This window comes from Mobula birostris, chromosome 8, assembly GCF_030028105.1.
Source record: "Mobula birostris isolate sMobBir1 chromosome 8, sMobBir1.hap1, whole genome shotgun sequence".
Taxonomy (NCBI): Eukaryota; Metazoa; Chordata; class Chondrichthyes; order Myliobatiformes; family Myliobatidae; genus Mobula; species Mobula birostris.
Window position 1 is genome coordinate 159,924,638 of NC_092377.1, and position 21,519 is coordinate 159,946,156.

The window sequence follows — 21,519 nt, forward strand, 5'->3', positions numbered from 1 at the left end:
AGGCGGAGATGGGAACGGTTTGGGAAAAAATACTTTCCCCCTCCCGAAGAATCCCAGAACCAGAGTTCATTACCGCGTGCTTTTTTTTTCCTTTTCAAGAAAGGGAGTGTAAAAAAAAAGTTGTCAAGCGGTTAAAACAAAAACAGGCCTGTTGATTGACATTTTGACAGGCGGATTGCTATAAGAAACGTCAAAAACGTGTCCCCCTATCAGCGCAGGGACGAGGCGGGCTCTGTGGCCACTGTTTTGATGAGGAGAATATTTTGGGAAGAAAATTATAAATTGTTTGAAAAGCTTTGCTTAAACGATGTTAAGCTGAAGATTTTCTTTAGTTAAAATAAAAGACCGAATATGTACGTGTACATAGAAATAAAACGTAATAATAACCGTAGCTGACGACGGCACAGGGGTTTATTCTGACGTGCTGACGTAAGGACGCTGTGCGCGTGGGGCAGACGTTGAGCTGCGCGCTAAAGGTAGGGTGTTGTTTTCAGTTTTCCCTCAATTGTCTGCTTCACGCCGGCCGTCGGTGGGTTTTTTTTCCTGACGCGAAGCGGTGGAGCGAATATGTTTTTTATTCGGACGAGAGGGAGAGAAAGCAGCTGAAGCGAAGGTCGGGCTGAGCGGGTGGTGGGTGATGGGGGCGGGAGGGTGGGGGCGTGGATGTGGCGAGGGCCCGGACTCCAGGACGCTGCGTTGTGAGGCGCGGCCGCCATTTTGCGGTGCGCCGCTGTGTAATGGACGGTGGTGGCGCCGCGTCCTCCCCTCACTCGACGGCTTTTCGACCCGTTACCCCTGTCCAGCCATTCCCCAGGACGCCAGGTAGAAAAGCGGCACCGTTCGGATACCTGGAGTAGTTATTTAATATTATTTATTTAAAATTTGCATTTGTTGTCTTGTGCACTCTGATCTCTCATTGATCCTGTTATAATTGCTATTCTATAGATTTGCGGAATATGCCCACAGAATCTCAGGGTTGTATATGATGACACTGAAGTACTTTACTGCTTTCCCACTTCTTGAGGCTGTTCTGTTCCGGGAATCATTTTACAGCGCTTACCGTTCTAACGCAACTAAAACTTGATTTCAGTGTTATGGTCCTGCAAGTAATCTGTACTTTGGCCCCTCCATGATATTTACCTCGACTTTGCTAACTGAATCTCTTTCCCACTGGACTATCTACAGATCCACTTTTGAATGTATTTAAAACCTGAGACTCGGATTCTGGGGATCACTACCTGATCGATGACGATTTTTTCCCCCATGTTTGTTGTTCTTTGCAACTGTTTAGCGATTCTAGACTAAGTTAGTTAATTCGACCCTAGTTCTTGTAAATGACTATAGGAACTAACTCTTTTGGGCGATCTTTCCTTTCTCTCTCCACGAATTTGGTTGCTCTATATATGCAGTGCTATGAGATCTGAGCGATCGCATTAGGACTCCCATTTCATTGCATTAAAAAGTCTTCCTCATGCATGCAAGTCCTTTTTAAAATAAAACATATTAAGACACTGCCTGTGCGCGTTAAAATTATGTTTTTGCAGCACAATCTGGAGCTGATGTAAAGCAGTTTAATCTTGGCCCAAACTTTTTACCTTGGTAAACATTTGCCATCTTAAAATTTTGTGTCATTTGTCAGGTCATGAGGTGTTTATGCATTCTTTTAAATTCTGTTAAGTGGTCATCTTCTTGTTCAGTTTGACAGTTATAATGCCTTTGGTTCTCCAGAGTTTTTATTTGCATTTCAATTGTTTCTATGCTATAGATTTTTTGAAGTATACCCACAAGGTAATAAATCTCAGAGCTGTAACTTACGTACTTTGATATATAAAATGCTTCAATTCTTGACCTTCCCCACTCACCTGGCTTCACCTACCATCTTCCAGCTAGCCTCTTCCCCTTCCCCACCACCTTTTTATTCTGGCATCTTCCTCCTTTCTTAGTCCTGAAGAATGCTCTTGGTCTGATGCTGTCTGACCTGAGTTCCTCCAGTGCTTTGTGTGTGTTGCAATAACATTTATTTTCAACTTTGAATACTTTGTTTTGTTTTTAAAAACTATTTGCTTGTAAAGTACATTTAATATCTTGATTTTTAGAAACATTGTGGAGCTGCAGACCTGATAACTTAACTTTTTTTTTTCCAGACATTTTTTAATTGATCAGAATCGTGCATTCAAATGGAAGAAGATTACATTGTCAGAATTCGTGGACTTCCATGGTCCTGCACTGCAGATGAAGTGTTGCGATTTTTTTCAGGTTTTGTGAATTTATTCTTAACGGTTCGGCACTTGAAATTTTGGAATCTTAAGTTTGCTGGAAAATTTAAATAGAATGAATGTTTAATATATATTTGGACCAATACTGGAGGAGGCCTTATGGCCTATCAAACACCTGCTGCTTTGCATTCTCAATAAGTCAATTCTCCCTCTTTATTTCTGTGCAGCCCAACCATTTTCTCCTGTCTTACAAGTTGATTTTTTTTTCCAATCATACTTGCCAGTAATTATAATTGAAATGGTTCTGGAGGACTGGAAAATTGCAAATGCCACTCCACTCTTTAAAAAGAGAGGGAGGCAGAAGAAAGGAAATTTTAGGTTAGTTAGCTTGACTTCAGTGGTTGGGAAGATGTTGGAGTCCAGTATTAAGGATAAAGTTTTGGAGTTACTTGGAGGCACAAAGACAGCATCATTTCCTTAGACCTTGCCTGACAAATCTGTTGGAATTCTTTGAGGAAATAACAGGCAGGATAGACAAAGGAGAGAGTCAGTGTATGTTGATTTCTTGGATTTTCAGAAGGCCTTTGACAAGATGCTGCATGTGAGACTGCTTTATGAGATGAGGGCCCATTGTATTATAGGAAAGATGGATAGAAGGTTGGTTGACTGGCAGGAGGGAAAGGGTGGGAATAAAGGGGGGCATTTTTTTGGGTTGACTGTGAGTGACTAGTGCGGTTCTTCAGTGATCGCTGTTGGGACTGCTTTTCACATTATATGTCAATGATGAGTGATTGAATTGATGGCTTTGTGGCAAAGTTTGTGCATGATACATAGGTGGAGGGGCAAATAGTGTTGAGGAAGCTGGGAGTCTTCAGAAGGATTTGGACAATGGGCAAAGTGGCTGATGGAATATAGCATAGAGAAGTATATGGTTGTGCACTTTGGTAGAACGAACAAAGTCGTAGACTATTTTCTAAACCGAGAAAGTCAAAGGTGCATAAGGACTTGGGAGTTCTTATGCAGGATTCCTTGAAGATAAACTTGCAGGTTGATTCGATGGTAAGGAAGGCAAATGCAATGTTAGCATTCATTTTGGGAGAAGTAGAATATAAAAGCAAGGATGTAAAACTAGGGCTTCAAAAGGAATTGGTTAGAGTGTACTTGGAGTATTGTGAGCAGTTTTGGTCCCATATCTAAGAAAGGGTATGCTGCCATCCAGAGGAGGTTCATGAAAATGATCCTGGAGATGAGGAGCACTTGATGGCTCTGAGCCTGTACTTGCTGGCGTTCTATAAGAATTTGGGGGGGGGATCCTTATTGAAACCTGTTGAATGTTGAAAAGCCTAGATTGAGTGGACAAGGAAAGGATGTTTCCTGTAGTGGAGGAGTCTAGGACCTAAAGGCACAGCCTCTGAATAGAAATACACATCTTAGAACAGTAGTGATGAGGAATTTCTTTAGCCAGAGGGTAGTGAATCTGTGCAGTTCATTGCCACAGACAACTGGATGCCAAGTCACACTCACAATGCACTGGAGGAACTCAGCAGGTCAGTCAGCATCAGTTGAAAAGATTAGTCGACGTTTCGGGCTGAAACCCTTCGTCAGATTTTGGCCCGAAACGTGGACTAATCTTTTCAACAGATGCTGACTGACCTGCTGAGTTCCTCCAGCGCATTGTGAGTGTTCCTTTGACAACAGCATCTGCAGATTATTTTGTGTTTTGGGCCAAGTCATTGGGTATATTTAAGGAGGATGTTAATAGGTTCTTGATTAGTAAGGGCATCAAAGGTTCTGGAGAGAAGGCAGGAGAATGAGGTTGAACGGAGTATAATGGGCAGACTTGGTGGGCTGAATGGCCTAATTCTACTCCTATGTTTTGTGGTCTTATTTTTCTCCTTTTTACAACTACCTGCAACCTTTGGTACCTCCAGTATTAGAGGCTAGTAGGCTAGTTACTAACCAGTATTTGTGTAGATTCACAGTTCCTATAATGGCCTTTGCTTTTGATTTTTTTTGATTCCGAATGCTATATGATGTTTTGTCTTGTTTCCATGTTGCCTTTTCCTAAAATCACAGGCCAGTAATTCATTGTTTACAGATTGCAAAATATTAAATGGAACTGCTGGGATACACTTCACTTATTTGAGAGAAGGCCGTCCAAGTGGAGAAGCTTACATTCAGCTGGAATCCAAGGATGATATAAAATGTGCCCTTGCAAAAGATCGGGAGAGCATGGGGCATAGATACATTGAAGGTAAGCTTATTTTAAGTTGTAGGCTTGCCAAGGCCAAAGCTCAAGTCCTTCATTTACTGAATTCCTTGTGCTTAATGAAGTAATGAGTGAAACAATATTTCTGTTCGACACATCAGTAAATACTTGAGTGTTGTGGGACTATTGTTTATTTCAGTGATCTGGCTATCTTCCCATTTTCTAAATTCCATGACTTGCCTTTATCCTAACTTTCACTCGATCCAGTTCATCCTTCTATACTCGTTGACCTACAGTGGTTTCTGCATACTTAGTTTGAATCCAAAACTTACTTTAAGATAACTCCTGGGCCTTGCACCTCCCTTCTTTACCTTCTCCAGCCCAAGATGCTGCCAGATGAATAATGTCTCCATTTCTAGCCTTGATGCCTTTCATTCTGCTGGGATAATTGTTTTGGGTGGGTGGGGGGGGGGCGCAGTGGAATAATTGTCCATAGGTATCAAGACTAATTTGGACAGTAGACTTGCTTCACCATGTTGCTTAAACCCTATTGTTTTAATCTAATGTTCTCTTGTTTCCGGATGTTTGTGTAACTGGCGCCTTGGTGATTGTGGATGAGGCGCTGGCTGTTATAAAAAGGCATCGTACTATTTATCTGCTGTTTAAATATGGGGGAATATGTAATGGAATTTAATTAGAAAGGAAAATGATACATGTACTCGCATACATTAGTGACCCAGCTGGAAACCTGACATGTTTCTGTTAAAAAAAAATGCAACTGTGGCCTTTGAGTAGCTCAGGATTTGGCATAAGTTCTGAATGCTTATTGAATAATTAGTTAATTTGCAATACATAAATTAAATCAAGAATTGAAAATGGAAATGCCTGTTGCAGAGTCTAGTGGGGAGGAGGGCTTATGAATGATTATACAATCTGTATTTAGCCTTCAGAGAAGCTTGATTTTAGCTAGCCCGTTATTCAGCTCTGTCGTAAAATATTCAAATGTTTTCATTTAAGCAGCTGGCATTGAAATCACAAATGAAATAAGATTTAATTCAAGTTTAGGTGTATACGTCAATAGAATTAGCTTTTGCGCTGGTGGTGGGATGAGTAATAAAAGTTGTCTGTAGGTGGAGTGTGACGTTTACTTGGTCCTATTGAACTTGTTTGGCACAGATGCAGGAAGGAATTGTTGGTGAAATGGAAAATTTCAAGTATACAGTTTAGTCGTGAGCTGTTCAATATAGATCAATTTTAAACTTGTAAGGATTTGTTTTCCATGCTAAATGTATTTGCTGTCTATCATGGGAATGCTTGGATCATTAATTCAGGCATAGTTCTTGTCATTGCGAAGAATAGTTTGTTTAGATTTCAGTATTTCAATTTGTATTTGCAGTCTTTGAGACTAAAGCCACTGAAATGGACTGGGTGCTAAAACATGTTAACCCAAGTCAGACAGAATCAACAAGTGATGGAACTGTACGCCTTAGAGGCTTACCATTTGGATGCAGCAAAGAGGAAATTTTACAGTTTTTCACAGGTACTTATTGTTTATTTCCTCCAGTATTGGAACGCTATATGTTTGGACATGGGGTTTAAATGTCATAATGTTAAAGCAGATTTTTTAATGGGAAAGGATTGGGAATGTTCATAAATGGCTATTCATAAGCTGTGCAATAATTATCAATGTTTGGTATAGATATACAAGGCTTGTTCCGTGTTTTGTCAGTTTGGGGGGGGATGGGATAGTGGAGCATTATAATCTTTACTCCATAGTGTGGTGCATAATATTGGGCACAAGGGTTTTTATTTGAATAGGATTCCTAAAATAATTTTTAAAGAATTTCTGCTGATGGATTCACAATTTATTGCAGTGATTTACAAAGAAGACACATTTTGTCGTTTTGGCAACGTTTAATGCAATTGGCATAAATGTGTGAGCTAAAGAACTGGAAGATTTGGGAAAGCCCACAAGTTAGCTTAGTTCCAGCAAGAAGTATTGGACCATGTTTCTAAGGCATGCTTGTATTTTGCAGTGGAGTATTAAGTTATTTTTGGAAATATAGGTTAGATTCGTTGCCAAAATGGTAACTTAGTTTCTTTGAATATTGCCTCCATTTAAAGATATTCTGATTTCTGAAATGTCAATCCTTGAGTCCAATATTGTGAACCAATAGTGTATGCATATTAATTGAAGGAATACTTTAGAAAACTATGCCCGATATATCAATTTTTCAAATAGCATTGCTTAAATGTATTTTGCAGGGCAGAATTCTGTACGACGTTTTACCAACTGCATCCAACAAATTCATTCTTGCACCACTTTATTCACCGATAAGCATTGGTATTTTAGAATTGATACTACAATGCAAGCGATTTTTGGTCATAATTTGTACATGATGCTGTTATTCTAAACTATTCCTTCTCAAATGTTAGTCCAGCTAAGGTTTGGGTCACTTGGTACAGGCAGTACAGTAGTGCTGAAATTCGAAATCTAAAGAGTTGCACTGCAGGATGGTAGATGCAGTTGTGTGTCTGCTGTCCTGAGCATTTACAAACCCAGCTTTGCCAGTGTAGGGGAAGTGTCTACTAAATGTTGGGCACTTACTCTGAACAGAGGAAGTGTAAACTGGGATAATGCACTTCTAGCTGTCTGCTACAGAGTTGCATTGAATGTTCCCTCAACCCTCCAAGCTTGTGCCTAAGTGGGGAAGCTCAAAAGGGATGATAATACAGTTGTTCTCCCATAGCTTAGAATCTTAGTTTACATCTTATCATTTTGAAAAGAATGTAACATTTTACTTTGCTGATGTTTCAGTTACTGTCTGTGAAGAATTTTTACGGGATGAACAGACTGAAGTAATAACAAAAAGTAGGATTATTCAGACATTTTAGACAACTGGTGGTCTACCTAAGTTCTTCCAGGAGTGTTGCAAAACTTTTGTTCTCTCCTTTCCCCCTCCCCCTCCCCCTCCTGAAAGTGCCAACCATTTTGAGTTAAGTTTCACGTTGGTGGCTCCTTACTCCTGTTGGTTACATTTCAGGTGCAAGGCAATCAGTAAATATTTTCAACCAGTGGGAAATAGCAAAGCACTACTTGTGTACCATAGAGATAACTGGGTGGTAAGAGTAGGAATTGTGGTAAAGAAGAGGTGATTTAATGGAGACCAGTAATGAGAAATTCGCTTTCTGGGGCTGGGTGACTCGGCAGGCGATTGATTGCTTCTACAAGCTGCCATGCAGTTATTTTAAGATGTTGGGTGGTTTAGTTCAGTTAAACATTTTACTGAAATTATTTTAATCCTAAATAAATGCTAGGTAAATTAGATGAGGAAGTAAATATGGTTGGGGCAGTATCAAGTCACATGATTGTTGAGCTGGTAGTTGGTCTAATCCTTGCTGTTTCTTCACATTCAGTAACTTGCAGCTGACAGTATAAATGAACACTTGTATTTAAAGACCATGCTAAATTTATCTTGACACAGTTTGCTCGGTAAATGCACTCACTATCTGTATGATGCTGATTATATAAAGCAAATGGATCTGGATTGGGTTTATTATACAGCCCTAAGAAGCAAACCTTGATGCCTTTAACTTTGAAATGATTAAAAAATTGAGTCACTCGGTATGGAATTAATGTGCGATGGTTTAATTTCCATAGTCTATTCCAGTTGGGTATCATTGAGCTATTGGTGTCATTGTGAGCTAGTTTCAAATCTCTAATACTGGAATTTGATTCATCACAACCAGATAAAATTGTCTAGTTATTGATTTTGTTTAATCCAAGATCAACGATGAGCAGGAGTACAGAAACTCCACTTAGGTTTCACTCCGTCTCACATGGCCCTGATTTGGAAATATAATACTATTCGTTCATCGTTTTATTGAAATCCTTGGAACTTCATCCAGCAGCAGAGTAGTCTGCTGCAGTACAAGCTGAATGCCATTGCCTTGGTAGCAGTGTGATGCAAATACTGGACTTGATGTTTTCCTTCCTCCTGTTTTTTTTATACACGTTAATCACCTCTTTTATGAACTTTTATCTGTTGTTTAGGTTACTCAGACATTTAATAATGTAATGTTAAAAGTCAGCTGGAGTATTGCAAGGACGGTGTCTTTGCAGGCATATAAATTAAACCATGTCCCATGTTCTATTGGGGTAAGATTAAACATCCACATTCTGTGCATGCCTGTTTTTAATTGATATCCTATATTTATCTTTGCTTTATTTAAACAGCATTATACTGCCTCTTGCCTCTTTAGTCAATTCTGATATCAGTACTCGCCATTTGATATGCTGTAGTATGTGTATAAGAGTAGGAATGTTTCAATTTTTAATATTGTTCCCCTTGTGGGGTATTTGTCCTTGGGTTGAAGGGTTGGAAATCGTGCCAAATGGGATAACATTGCCGGTGGACTACCAGGGGAGAAGCACGGGGGAAGCCTTCGTGCAGTTTGCATCAAAGGAGATAGCTGAAAAAGCACTGGGGAAACACAAGGAAAGAATAGGGCACAGGTGGGGATGGACGGAAGGGTGGCTCATATGTCTTTAAGCCCACTTGTTCAGGTTGCAGAATTCATTCATTCTTGAAGAGAAAATAGTCAAACCACCCACATGCCTTTGGAAAACAGTGGGACTCAACTGATTTTTCTGAATTGTGTAAAGATATCCTAAACTGTAGGGCCCTCAGAGTTGAAAGTTAATGGTAAATGTTATCTGCCAGAATTTATACTTGTGTATTTTTAATTTTCAATATTAAACTTGTATAATTTTGAAAATCCAGAGGGCTTTACAGTTTAGGATTATCATAGATATGAATACTAAAATTTCAATTGTTTAAATTTGATTTGATTTTTAAATGATTTTGTTACATTTGGATTAACTAAATTACATAAAATTACATTTTTTGTAATATTTGCAAACCATTATGACATTGCAAAAACTTTTGTTTTCTCATTTTAGTGCGTGAAATGCACAGCACTGCAGGCTTTAGTCATCATTTAACCTATGGGAAGGTGATGACTAGACAGCTTGCTGATTTGCATTCAATTCAACCAGAGAATGCAATGTTTCATTGGATTGAAGTCAGTTTTTGAATTTGTACTTCGAAGCGTCGGTGCTAATGCCCAATTGATGAAATTCGTCACATTTCCTTTTGTGTACTTTGCAACCTTGCACTAAGCTTTGTTTGAATCAAAATGTCTGACTTGGTGCTTAACACAATTTGGGAGTCTCGTCGCATTTGTGTTACTAGGCCTGGTTTGTTTGTGGTCAAACTAAATTGGTCACAACATTAACATTCATATTTTTAGAGAGGGAAGTGAAATTTTCGTAATGATTTTTTAAATTTGAGTAGAACTCTGAACAGTTGAGGCTCTTTAGAAACAACACAACAGCCTTTCCTTCGTAAACACGAGGAATTCTGCAGATGCTGGAAATTCAACACACATTATAGTTGCTGGTGAATGCAGCAGGCCAGGCAGCATCTCTAGGAAGAGGTACAGTCAATGTTTCGGGCTGAGACCCTTCGTCAGGACTAACTGAAGGAAGAGCTAGTAAGAGATTTGAGAGGGGGAGGGGGAGATCCAAAATGATAGGAAAAGACAGGAGGGGGAGGGATGGAGCCAAGAACTGGACAGGTGATTAGCAAAAGGAATATGAGAGGATCATGGGACATGAGGCCCAGGGAGAAGGAAAAGGGGGAGGGGGGGAAAAACCCAGAGGATGGGCAAGGGGTATAATCAGAGGGACAGAGGGAGAAAAAGGAGAGAGAGAATGTGTGTATATAAATAAATAACGGATGGGGTATGAGGGGGAGGTGGGGCATTAGAAGTCAGTGTTCATCTTTACAGTAGAGGAGGCCGTGGATAGACATATCAGAATGGGATGTGGAATTAAAATGTGTGGCCACTGGGAGATCCTGCTTTCTCTGGCAGACAGAGCATAGGTGTTCACCAAAACGATCTCCCAGTCTGCGTCGGGTCTCGCCAATATATAGAAGGCCACATCGGGAGCACCGGATGCAGTATACCACCCCAGCCGACTCACAGGTGAAGTGTCGCCTCACCTGGAAGGACTGTCTGGGGCCCTGAATGGTGGTAAGGGAGGGAGGAAGTGTAAGGGCATGTGTAGCACTTGTTCCGCTTACAGGAATAAGTGCCAGGAGGGAGATCAGTGGGGAGGGATGGGGGAGACGAAAGGACAAGGGAGTCACGTAGGGAGCGAACCCTGCGGAAAGCAGGTGGGGGGAGGGAAAGGTGTGCTTAGTGATGGGATCCCTAATGGGGGTGGCGGAAGTTACGGAGAATAATATGTTGGACTGGTGGGGTGGTAGGTGAGGACCAGGGGATCCCTATTCCTAGTGGGGTGACGGGAGGATGGAGTGAGAGCAGATGTGAGAAGCCTTTCCTTCTGCAGTTGTCAGTTTGAGTGCAGTTGATGTTGCAATACATCTTCGGAGAGTAGTGTTAGGACATGGAGCATTTCAGCCCATGATGTTATGCTGACCTTTTAACTTACTCAAGATCAATTGTCCTCAGCTTTTTCTGAATGTCCAGCAGATGACTTGCTCCCAGATTTCTGACTTGCAGTTTGAAATTGGCTACAATAACCATTGGAGAATATACTTGCTCTGTTTAGTTTCAAGTGCATCTTGTTTATTTTCATGAAATGTCTTATCACAAGGGCCATGTAGAACAAAAGTAGGGAAGTGTTGCCAGTGAGCTTTTCTGTCCTTGCAGATGCAGTTACCTTTAAGATAGTGGAAAAGATGGTTCATTTTGGTTGATTCACAAGACAAAGGGCGTTGTCTTAGGAGGAAAACTGTAAACTTGGCCTGTGCACTCACATTTAGAAAAATGCAAGGTGATCTTGTTATTTCTGGTTGCCTTAGCACAATAGATGTAAAGATAATACCTCAAGGCGGCAATGTAGGGTTTGCTGGAATGGTTTGGGGGGGGGGCGGGTGTGGAAGGGCCACTAAACTGACTAATTATTTCGGAAATGCTTTCCCAACAGTTTATAGATGGACATTCAAAAACAAGAGTTTGTTAAACCACAGAACTGAAGATTGTTGGGGTTGTTTAGTAAAGTGGACAATCATCAGCAGCCATAATCATATTAAGTGGTGAAGAGTGCTTAATGGCCTGCACTTGTGTGACTTTCATTAACCTTGAGTGCATTTCTACTTTAGTCTTTAAGAGCACACATGCCTCTTAAATCCACCTCTAATTTTCAATTTAGCTATTCACTCCCTTGGTTCCAATGTGTTGTAACAAGTCAGACATTTAATCTAATAGATTTATTGTTAAAGGAAATCAGCTATTTTTATGGCTATTTGTATTTATTCAATATAAATATTAACTATGCTAAGACAAAGATTGATTGCTCTGGTGAAAAGTTAATCATGTTTTCACTTTCCATCTAATTAACAAGTCTCTTACTGATTTTGAATGGTGCAAGACCTCTTATTTCCACTTGAATGTTGTAAATGGTGAGCACCTTTTAAAAATTTCATACTTCTGTTAACTAATGCAAAGTGCCATTAGTTTATCACCCACTTAATCTGAAAATATAGTAATGCCACAAACTGGGAGTCAAGTTATACTTTTATCTTGAACCATGTTGGCACGACATTCTAGATGGTTTCTGTAATGAAGAGTGACAAGGACTATCCACTTGAATTGCGGACAAAATGTTTTTTTTTCTAATGTTAAGTGCGCACGTTGAGAATATTTTGTAGTTATGATTTATTGTGAATTTAAAAGTGGGCTAGGGCAACGTAGCCAAAAATGAACAATGGGAGTTTTGTGATTCTTCTCACCAGAGAAATCCACAGTCGTGCCGTTAACGTAACTCAGTTTTTAAGATGTCATAACCACAAGCTGATAATATTAATTGTGGCTGTTCAGGTATATTGAAATCTTCAGAAGCAGTAGAGGGGAGATTCGAACTTATCAGGATCCTCCAAGAAGGTTTATGGGGCAACGTCCAGGGCCCTATGACAGACCAATGGGTGGAAGAAGTGGCTATGGTGGTCCAGGTCCGATGAGAGGAGACATGTATGACCGTACACGGCGGGGCTCTGTATATGGTGGTGGTAAGTGGGCACAGTGATATTTTTGGTATGTTAGTAGATTTCAAATTAATGTGTTAATTACCAATCAGCATGAGTTTCATTTTGTGTGAATTTACACCTGTTAAGCTTGTGCCTCTAGAATTCATGTGCTGTTTGTGTCTCGGTAAACAAGATGCTGCCTAATTGGGTCTTCACCACTCACAGGTTTTCAGTAATATCTTAAAGGATGTTTAGTTGCACAACTTATTTTTAGGTCAGATTGTGAAGTGTACCTTTTATTCTAGGTTATGGCAATTTCGAGGACTATGGTTATAATGATGGTTATGCTTATGGCTACGGTTATGGACGTGATGGATTTGGACACAATATGAGAGGAGTTGGAATGATGGATAGAGGTATGAAACTCAGTTTGGCTTGTTTTGTTTTCAGTATATTGAAGAGGTCATAGTATATATCACGGGATGGGAATAGGTCTTTTAGCCCACACTAGCCATCATTTATACTAATCCTACGTTATTCTCCATCTTCAACTACTCCATAACATAAGAGTGGCAATTTACACCTGGCTAATGAACCCACCAACTGGCTTGTCTTTGCATTGTGAGAGTAAAACAGTGAATGAGAAAGGAGAAAGGGCACTGGAGGTTAGGATTGCTGGAGCTGGGGGTGATGCGATGGCAGCAGCTCTACTAGTTGCATCATACTAGATTGCCCCAAAGTGAAACTTGCATTGATTTTTAATTTTGGGCTCTATGTAAAGTTCTTCCAAAGAATAAATTAGTTCATTACTCTAAGGGTCTTAAAGAAATTTAGAACAGTATAACACAGTACAGGCCCTAGAGCTGCATGTTCGGTGCATTTGAGGGGTGGGCATGCAGCATGAGGGAAATGCTCCTCTCTGGAGACCTGCATGGGTATAATTGATTATTTGATTTGTACTTTTAATTTGTTGCATTATATGTTAAATTTGTTTGCTTTACATCCTGGGTTTAGTGTCTAATGTTTCTATTAATGTTGAAAATTTACAGGGATGGGTAACCGTGGTTATGGTGGAGCAGGAGATGCTAGCCCACTTTATCAGAATGGTGCAGGTCATTACGTACACATGAGAGGATTACCATTTAGAGCTACAGAAGGTGATGTTGCTGATGTAAGTGGAATTTTTGGGGTCGTATTCCTCACTAAATTTAACCTAAAGTTGAAATGATTAGGAAGCGTCTCATTACCTTTGTTATCTGAGTGTTTATTTCCCAATTAGACACACCTATGACTTTTTTAAACAAAAAGTAGAAGAGAAGCACTAAAACTAAGTTTTCATCTGAAACAACTCAAGCTGAATTTTGGTGGAAGCTCTTGTCATGTCAAGCAGCCACAACCCAGAACATGACTGTATTTAGCACTGATAAGTAACTGGTTAGCTCTTAAGTTGAGTTTTTAGGTACTGTATTGTTTTATGCTTGGTTAAGAATGTTAACTGGCTATACTCTATACTGGCACCAATTCCTTGAGCACTGGTGATGAGAATGATTTCCTTTAATTTAGAACATAGAAATTTACAGCACATTACAGGCCCTTCGGCCCACAATGTTGTGCTGACCATGTAAGCTATTCTAGCGACTACCTAGAATTTACCCAGCGCTTGCTCCCTATTTTTCTAAGCTCCATGTACCTATCTAAGAGTCTCTTTAAAGACTCTATTGTATCTGCTTCCACCACCGCTGCTGGCAGTGCATTCCACGCACCCACCACTCTCTTTGTGGAAAAACTTACCCTTGACATTCCCTCGGTACCTATTTCCAAGCACCTTAAACTATGCCCTCATGTTAACCATCTCAGCCCTGGGAAAAAGCCTCTGGCTATCCACACTATAAACGCCCCTCATCTTATATGCCTCGATCAGGTCAATTCTCATCCTTTGTCGCTCCAAGGAGAAAAGGCCAAGTACATTCAACCTGTTCTCATAAGGTACGCCCTCCAATCCAGGCAAAGTCCTTGTAAATCTCCTCTGCACTCTCTATAGTATCCACATCCTTCCTGTAGTGAGGTGACCAGAACTGAGCACAGTACTCCAAGTGGGGTCTGACCAAGGTCTTAAAGAGCAGTAACATTACCTCAGGGCTCTTGAGCTCAATCCCACAGTTGATGAATGCCAATACACCATACGCCACCTTAACAACACTCAACACTCAACCCAGCTTTGAGTGTCCTATCGACATGGACCCCAAGATCTCTCAGATCCTCCACACTGCCAAGAGTCTTGCCATTTATATTATATTCTGTCTTGGGTGGGAGTAACCATTACTTGTTGACAATTATCATTTCTATTTCTCAATAGTTCTTTTCACCGCTGATTCCTGTAAAGATCAACTTTGAATATGGCTCAGATGGGCGCCTGACTGGAGAAGCTGATGTTGAGTTTGCTACTCATGAAGATGCTGTTGCAGCCATGTCTAAAGACAAAGCACATATGCGTGAGTAATTAGCCTGGTTCTGTAAATGCATATCTGATCAAACATTATCAAAGGTATATTGTGCTTAAATGTGACCAACATCAATTTGGACATACTATCTTGAGGAGCAGCAACCATTAATCTATATAACCTGTCATCTAAGGTTTATTAATGAAAGTTAGACTACTGCATATCTGATTTTGGGTTCTTTGGTTGTAAAATCTGTACCTTGTATAGTCGGCCCTCCTTATCCGCGGGAGATTGGTTCCGGGACCCCCCGCGGATACCAAAAAATGTGGATGCTCAAGTCCCTTATTTAACTTGTCTCAGTGCGGGTGGACTTTAGGACCCGGGGGAGCTCAGAACCCGTGGTCCGCGGCTGCTGCTGAATCCGCAGTGTTTCTGTTCCATTGACGGAAAACAATCATGTTTGAAAATAAAGTGGAAATAATAAAGCAATTGGAAAGAGGTGACATGCCATCGGTCATTGGAAAAGCTTTAGGCTACAGTCGGTCAGTGATCGAATCAATTTTAAAGGATAAAGTGAGAATAATGGAGCATGTGAAAGGTCCTGCCCTGGTGAAAGCTACAGTTATTACTAAGCAACGCAGTGGTTTAATTATTGAAATACATAATTTTCTTGTGTTTTATATGCATAGAAAGGTAAAATATATACTATATACTAAGACAAATGTTTGACTGACGCTAAATACTGGATGTACCTGTTCCGACTTGCGTACGAATCCGACTTAAAGACTGCCTGTACTTTAAACCATCTTTAGATTACTTATAATATCTAATACAATGTATGTAAATAGTTGTTAATACTGTATTGTTTAGGGAATAATGACAAGAAAAAAAAAGTCTGTACATGCTCAAACAACGAGTGCTGGAGAGAGAACTTCTGGGTTTTCCCTATCTGTGGTTGGTTGAATCTGCTCATGCGGAACCCGCAGATAAGGAGGGCCGACTGTAAATTCAGTTTTAGTTTCTATTTTGTGTATTTGGTCCACTGCAAATTTTTTAATACTCTATTGTAAGATGTTAGTATTCAAATTTGTGCTGATTAATTTTGAGCACATTGTTCATACTGAAACTGCTGTGTAAAGAGAAATTGTGCATTATTTATTGATTTTTTTCAGAGCATCGATATATTGAGCTTTTCCTCGACTCCACTGCTAATATGGGAAGTGGCTTTGGCTATGGAGCACATAGAATGGGCGATATGGGTATGGATCACTATGGAGGTGATTATCAGTTTTGACTTGATTTCTAACTTAATCATTTAACTTCATTTGGTAAAATGTGGTTTTCAATAACTGTCCATTAGACAGGTGATCCTGATAATTAGCACATTTGTAGAATGGATAGAGAAATTGAGTTTGTCTGGAGATCACTGCCAACTTTCTCAAATTGTCAGTTTATTAACATTATTTAGAAGCAGCCAGTTCTTTTCATTGGATAGTAAACTGGCAATGCTTGCTACACCTGCAGGTTTCAAGCACAGGAACAGGCGGAAAAAATGAAAAGCATTGGAATTTGTTGGGCACGGATTTGAATGGGACAATCATTTTACTGGTTTTAACCAAATCTACTTAAATAGCCAAACTATATTTCATTAACGTGGCCAATATAAACGTGAGTTTCTGCGGATGATGGAAATCCACACACACAGACACACAAGGCTGGAGAAGCTCAACAGGTTAGGCAGGCAGTGCCTATAAAAGGGATTAAACAATGATATTTTGGGCCAAGAACTTTTATTAGATCTTGAAGAATGGCCTCAACCTGAAATGTCGACTATTAAAATGGTATTACTGTTCTCAAGCTTCCTTTTTAACTTAAATGATTTCTGTCATAATTTTCAAATTAATCCTTTTTCTAATCAAAATCAAATTTTTGAAGTAAAATTATCAATCTGAGTAATTGAAGGTGGCAATTTTAAGAGGACAAGACAGTAGAAGTTCAGTAATCCAGCATGCTCAGGGCCTTGCTCTGTTGGTAGATTTTCTAGACTTTGATATTACTCTTATATGCTGCTGTTACAGTAGCATAAATTTCCACTGAAACCAATGAGTTTAAAGGGACAATGAGATCCAGGTGCTGAGCCACTTGGAAAATTTGAATGGTGGTTTTCTTTATCATGTTTGAACATTTTTTTCCATCAGTGGGTGATGTGTAATGGGCTATTGAGTTGTCAATACATTTTAAAGGTTTACTGGTTGTAGAGGTGTTTGAGAAAGTTAATTTGTCATGTTTAACTTAAACCAGGTTTGAAAAATGCTACAATGACTAGTTTCCTAAAAGGACAGGAAGGAGGGGTCCTGTGTTGTATGCAACAGCATATGTTAGACCATGCACTGTGGAAAATAAGTCGGTCATGGTGGAGCACACTTGGTGGGCTGAATGGCCTAATTCTGTGCCTGTGTTTTATGGTATGCTTAAAGACTTCAGTACAGATGGCTAATGCTTGATATATTTTGCATTTGTTAATTGTACTCACAAATAGAATAATTTTATGCAGGGACATTGCTGTTTAAATGGCATACTGGTTGTCAAGTTTGTGGCATGCACATCAGACCAGCTTTACTGAAGATAGGATGAGGATAATCAGGCATTTTTTTCCCCATTATTTCTGACAGGTAATCAAGGAGGCTATGGGCATAATGATCAGGGTATGGGAAATAGCTACGGCAACATGGGAAATAGTTATGCGGGCTATGGAAATTCTGCAAATGCACGTGGATATGGTAAGTGAAGTTCCTACTTGAAGGCTCCTTTGGGGAGTTACTGGCTGCTAGTTATAATAAAACCTGAAATAGGGGTGAAACAATTGATTTCAGAACATTTCATAACCCCGCTACTCTTGCGGGGATTGTGTGAATCAAGCTGAACAAGTTTGACAATTATAGACAAGGAAATTGATTTTTGTTTAAAACAAGATTTGCTGTTTAAATTACAGGCTACGGTGCTGTGGCAGGAGGATATTCTAACAATCAGACCATGGGAATGGGTAACATGGACGCAAACATGGCTGGATGGAGAATGTAAACTATTAAGTGGTTGGGCCATGAGTCAGAAGCTTCAAGAACCCTAGGACTGCCACATAATGGATGACCAATGCAGCAACACTGCTGTTTTCTTCCAAGCAGTAATATTTTTACTAATAGAGCTACTTTGCAGTTCTTTTTATTTTTTTACAGGTTTTGGTGTAAAAATCTTGAAATATTGCCCAATCAACAGGAATATTGGGTAACATAATTTGAAGCATCAGGTATTTGACCTGATGGTGAAAGGGAGAAATTTTTGAAATTTTGACTTGAGTAAATGTGGCAAATGAAAGTAAACATCTAGTGCAAAGCTTCGTTTGAACTTGTTTTGTTATTTTAAATCCAACTTGGATCATTTAAAAATTCAAATGGAGCAAATTGTGTGATTGTATACAATCTTATACTTTGGTACCATTTGATATGTGGTGAGGTTCAGTGGTCTTTTTACATGCAGTCACCAGAAGCTCAACCACTGTAATGTTTAATCTGCTCAGTGTTGTTACGATGCTGCAATAATGAGCATTTGGTAAACATGACTTTTTGTTTTGGAAGCTTATTTTTTACCATATTGCCCAGTATTGTTCCACGTTCTGTTTGGTTGTATTTTTTATGTGTCATCCTGTTTACTTTTTGTCTCCATTGCCGTCTAGTAATGCAGTCATGGTACTCAGTTGGATTGAGATGGGGCAGCTCCTGGCCCATTCCATTGCAGGGGCTTTCATCCAGTTGTGACTTCCTTGAATGCACTAATGATTAAATTGAGCAGGTGTTGGATATGAGCTGTCACCCATCCAGTTGTTTCAGTGGATTCTTCGGTGTTTAGCATTTGGAATTCAGCAAGTATTTTTACCAACAGTTGCTATGTTAATTTTTTTAATGTGTCTGGTTCACTTGGAATTTTAACCTGATTCATTTTTTGATTGTTAGCAATGTAGTTTTAAAAAAATGAGAAGTGTATATTTGTACCTTTCTACAAGAGGTGCTTTTTTTGGGTTACTATTGTTTGACAAGTAAGATTCATTGCCTTTGGCACTTCAATGTGCAGTTTCTGAAATGTGCACATGTTGTCAAACATCTGTGAAAGATTACTTACTGTACATTTCTAATGGTAAATATAATAAAGTGTAATTTCAGAACTCTGGCATAGCCAATATCTGTTCATGGTGTGAAAAGGAAAATTGCTCAAGTGAACTGGTTATGGTTCTTTGCAAAAGTTTGTACAGGGAATCTTCTGCACTTCGGCATGGTGAAACTGGCAGAGCTTGTGTGGTAATGCTATCTGCACAAACTTAGTGCTTACTTTGGGGAGGGGGGCTTGCAAACTTTGGAGATTCACTCAAGAAAGTGATTGTGGGCTTGGGGATTGATTTGGCAGTAGTAAATAGAGGAACCCAAGGGTTTCTTAAGGGCATAATTTTTGAATGGTGACAATGGGTTATTTATCCTCTTGAGCCTGTTCTAGTTACCATTATGACCAGGGCTGTTCTGAATATATTAAAGCCACAACACTATCACTTTAACTTCGAAATTTTGCTCCATATGTCAACACTTCAAGCTCTACAGCCCGTTTAAATGCTTTTGCTATGGTGTTTGAGCTTAAACTATTACAAATGTACGTGGTGATGGTTGCTCCTGGAGTACTAGGGGATCAGAATTGTCCTATCGTAAAATTGGATGCCTACTTGGGAGTTTATAAGAATGAGAGGTTATTGAAACCTAAGATCCCAAGGAGGTATAATGTGTAAATGTCTGAAGATCAACCCTTGGTGGGAGAACCATGAAATAGGGTTTGTGTAGCAACTTTAGAGGCTGGTGAATCTCGAATTCTGAAACCTGGAAGGCTGTTAATTGAAAGATCAATGAATTGAGGGCTAGAGGGATCCAGCACAGAAGGAAGAAGCGTGGTGGGAAATTCACACGGATAGATGAGGTAGAAACTGCTGTCTCCCTCTTCTGTTTAACTGCGTATTCCCAATTGCCAGTGATCACTACTGACTTCTTACCAAAAAGAAATTGGGCATGGCGAGCTATGCAGCCAGAGGTGGACACTGGTAGCGTAGCGGTTCGTATGACGCTATCACAGCTCAAAACTTTGGAGTTCAATTCCAGTGCCGGCTGTAGGGAATTGGTACATTCTTCCCGTTGCTATGGGGGTTTCTACTGGTGCTCTGGTTTCCTCCCACAGTCCAAAGTCATACTGAGGTTAATTGTTCATTGTAAAATGTCCTAGGATTAAGCTAGTTTTAAAATAGAGTTGCTGGGTAGTGGGGCTTGTTGGGCTGGCAGGGCCTGCTCCACGCTGTATCTCTAAATTAAATAAGTAAAACTATCTAGCATAGTGGAGAAAGTGGTTGTAGAATCCAGCCATTTCAACATTTAAAGCAGTCACCAACAACAGTTTAGATCCCTCACATCACAAAGACCACTACATCTCCAGCATCAGTTTTCCCAGGCAGCTTCTTCACACTGAGCTATGGGCGAATCATTGCTGGATTTCGTTAGGTTGCTGCCAGAGCAGCACTCAGTGATAGGAATGCTGATTTTGTTAGTCTTGACATGCCTGGGAATCCCATCCTCAGCACATGGCCAAGGTCCCAGTGTATGAATCAAAAGTGCTAATTGTATTGCAAGTATGAATTCTGCATTATCAAGCCGCCACTAGGTGCTGCACTGTCTAATGGTCTCTTTCCAGCAACTGACCTTTTGGCTGCTCCTGGTGTTTGCTGTCAGCCCATCTAGTCCCTGAAGCCATGCACCAAGTCAATCATGTCCTTTTACTGCAGCTAAGAGAGATGTAGTGGAAAATGCCCGATCCTATATCCCTTATTCAATATTCTCAGTGACCTCCCCTCCACAGCCCTCTTTTAAAGATTTATGGTCTGAAGAATATATTTCTCATCTGTTTTGAATGGCTGATGGCCTATTTTGAGACAACCAGTCATCCCACCCAAGGGGAAACCTCATCCCCAGAACCTGCTTTGTCAATCCTTGGTCACCATTTTATTTATTTGTTGAGATGCAGGAGCCACACCGTCCAGCAAACCTTACCCACCCCCCCCAACCCCCAATTTAACCCTAGCCTAATCATGGGACAACTTACAATGACCAATTAGCTTATCAACCAGTATGAATTTGACTTGAGAGGAAACCCACCAGGTTACAGGGAAAATGTACAAACTCCTTACTGGCAGTGGTGAGAATTGAACCTGTGTTGCTGGTACTGTAAAGCATTATCCTAACCACTATGCTACCCTGCTGCCCATTTTAGATATTCCTGTAAGTGATCTCCCTACATATCTCACACTCCAGGAATCAATCTGATGAAACTTGGCTGCATTATTCCCAGTGCAAATATTGCAAAGGGGTACCAGACCTATATCATTTTCCTGATGCAATTACACCAGGGCTGTATATAATTTTAGCAAGGCAACTCTTGCTAACAAGTACTTAAAACAAAAATGATGTCCAAAACAATAAAAAACAGAAAAGACTGGAAAATGGTGCCTGTGATGAAGC

At 40.0% G+C, this 21,519-nt stretch overlaps 1 protein-coding gene across 4 annotated transcripts; it reads left to right on the forward strand.

Annotated features, from left to right (window-relative positions):
* Window positions 1-413: 413 nt before the first annotated feature.
* Window positions 414-19,139, forward strand: LOC140201871 (heterogeneous nuclear ribonucleoprotein H-like). 4 transcript variants are annotated; one of them, XM_072266622.1, is made up of 12 exons: window positions 414-476; window positions 2,145-2,256; window positions 4,315-4,470; window positions 5,822-5,965; window positions 8,803-8,941; window positions 12,337-12,524; window positions 12,788-12,898; window positions 13,532-13,653; window positions 14,839-14,974; window positions 16,096-16,200; window positions 17,596-17,703; window positions 17,916-19,139. In XM_072266622.1, the coding sequence occupies exons 2-12, from the start codon at window positions 2,178-2,180 to the stop codon at window positions 18,002-18,004; spliced, it is 1,377 nt and encodes a 458-aa protein (XP_072122723.1). In that variant the 5' UTR covers window positions 414-476; window positions 2,145-2,177; the 3' UTR covers window positions 18,005-19,139. The 4 variants fall into 4 exon arrangements, with proteins under 4 accessions (XP_072122723.1, XP_072122722.1, XP_072122724.1 ...); XM_072266621.1 differs by lacking the exon at window positions 414-476 and adding an exon at window positions 492-613; XM_072266623.1 differs by lacking the exon at window positions 414-476 and adding an exon at window positions 657-853.
* Window positions 19,140-21,519: the final 2,380 nt, after the last annotated feature.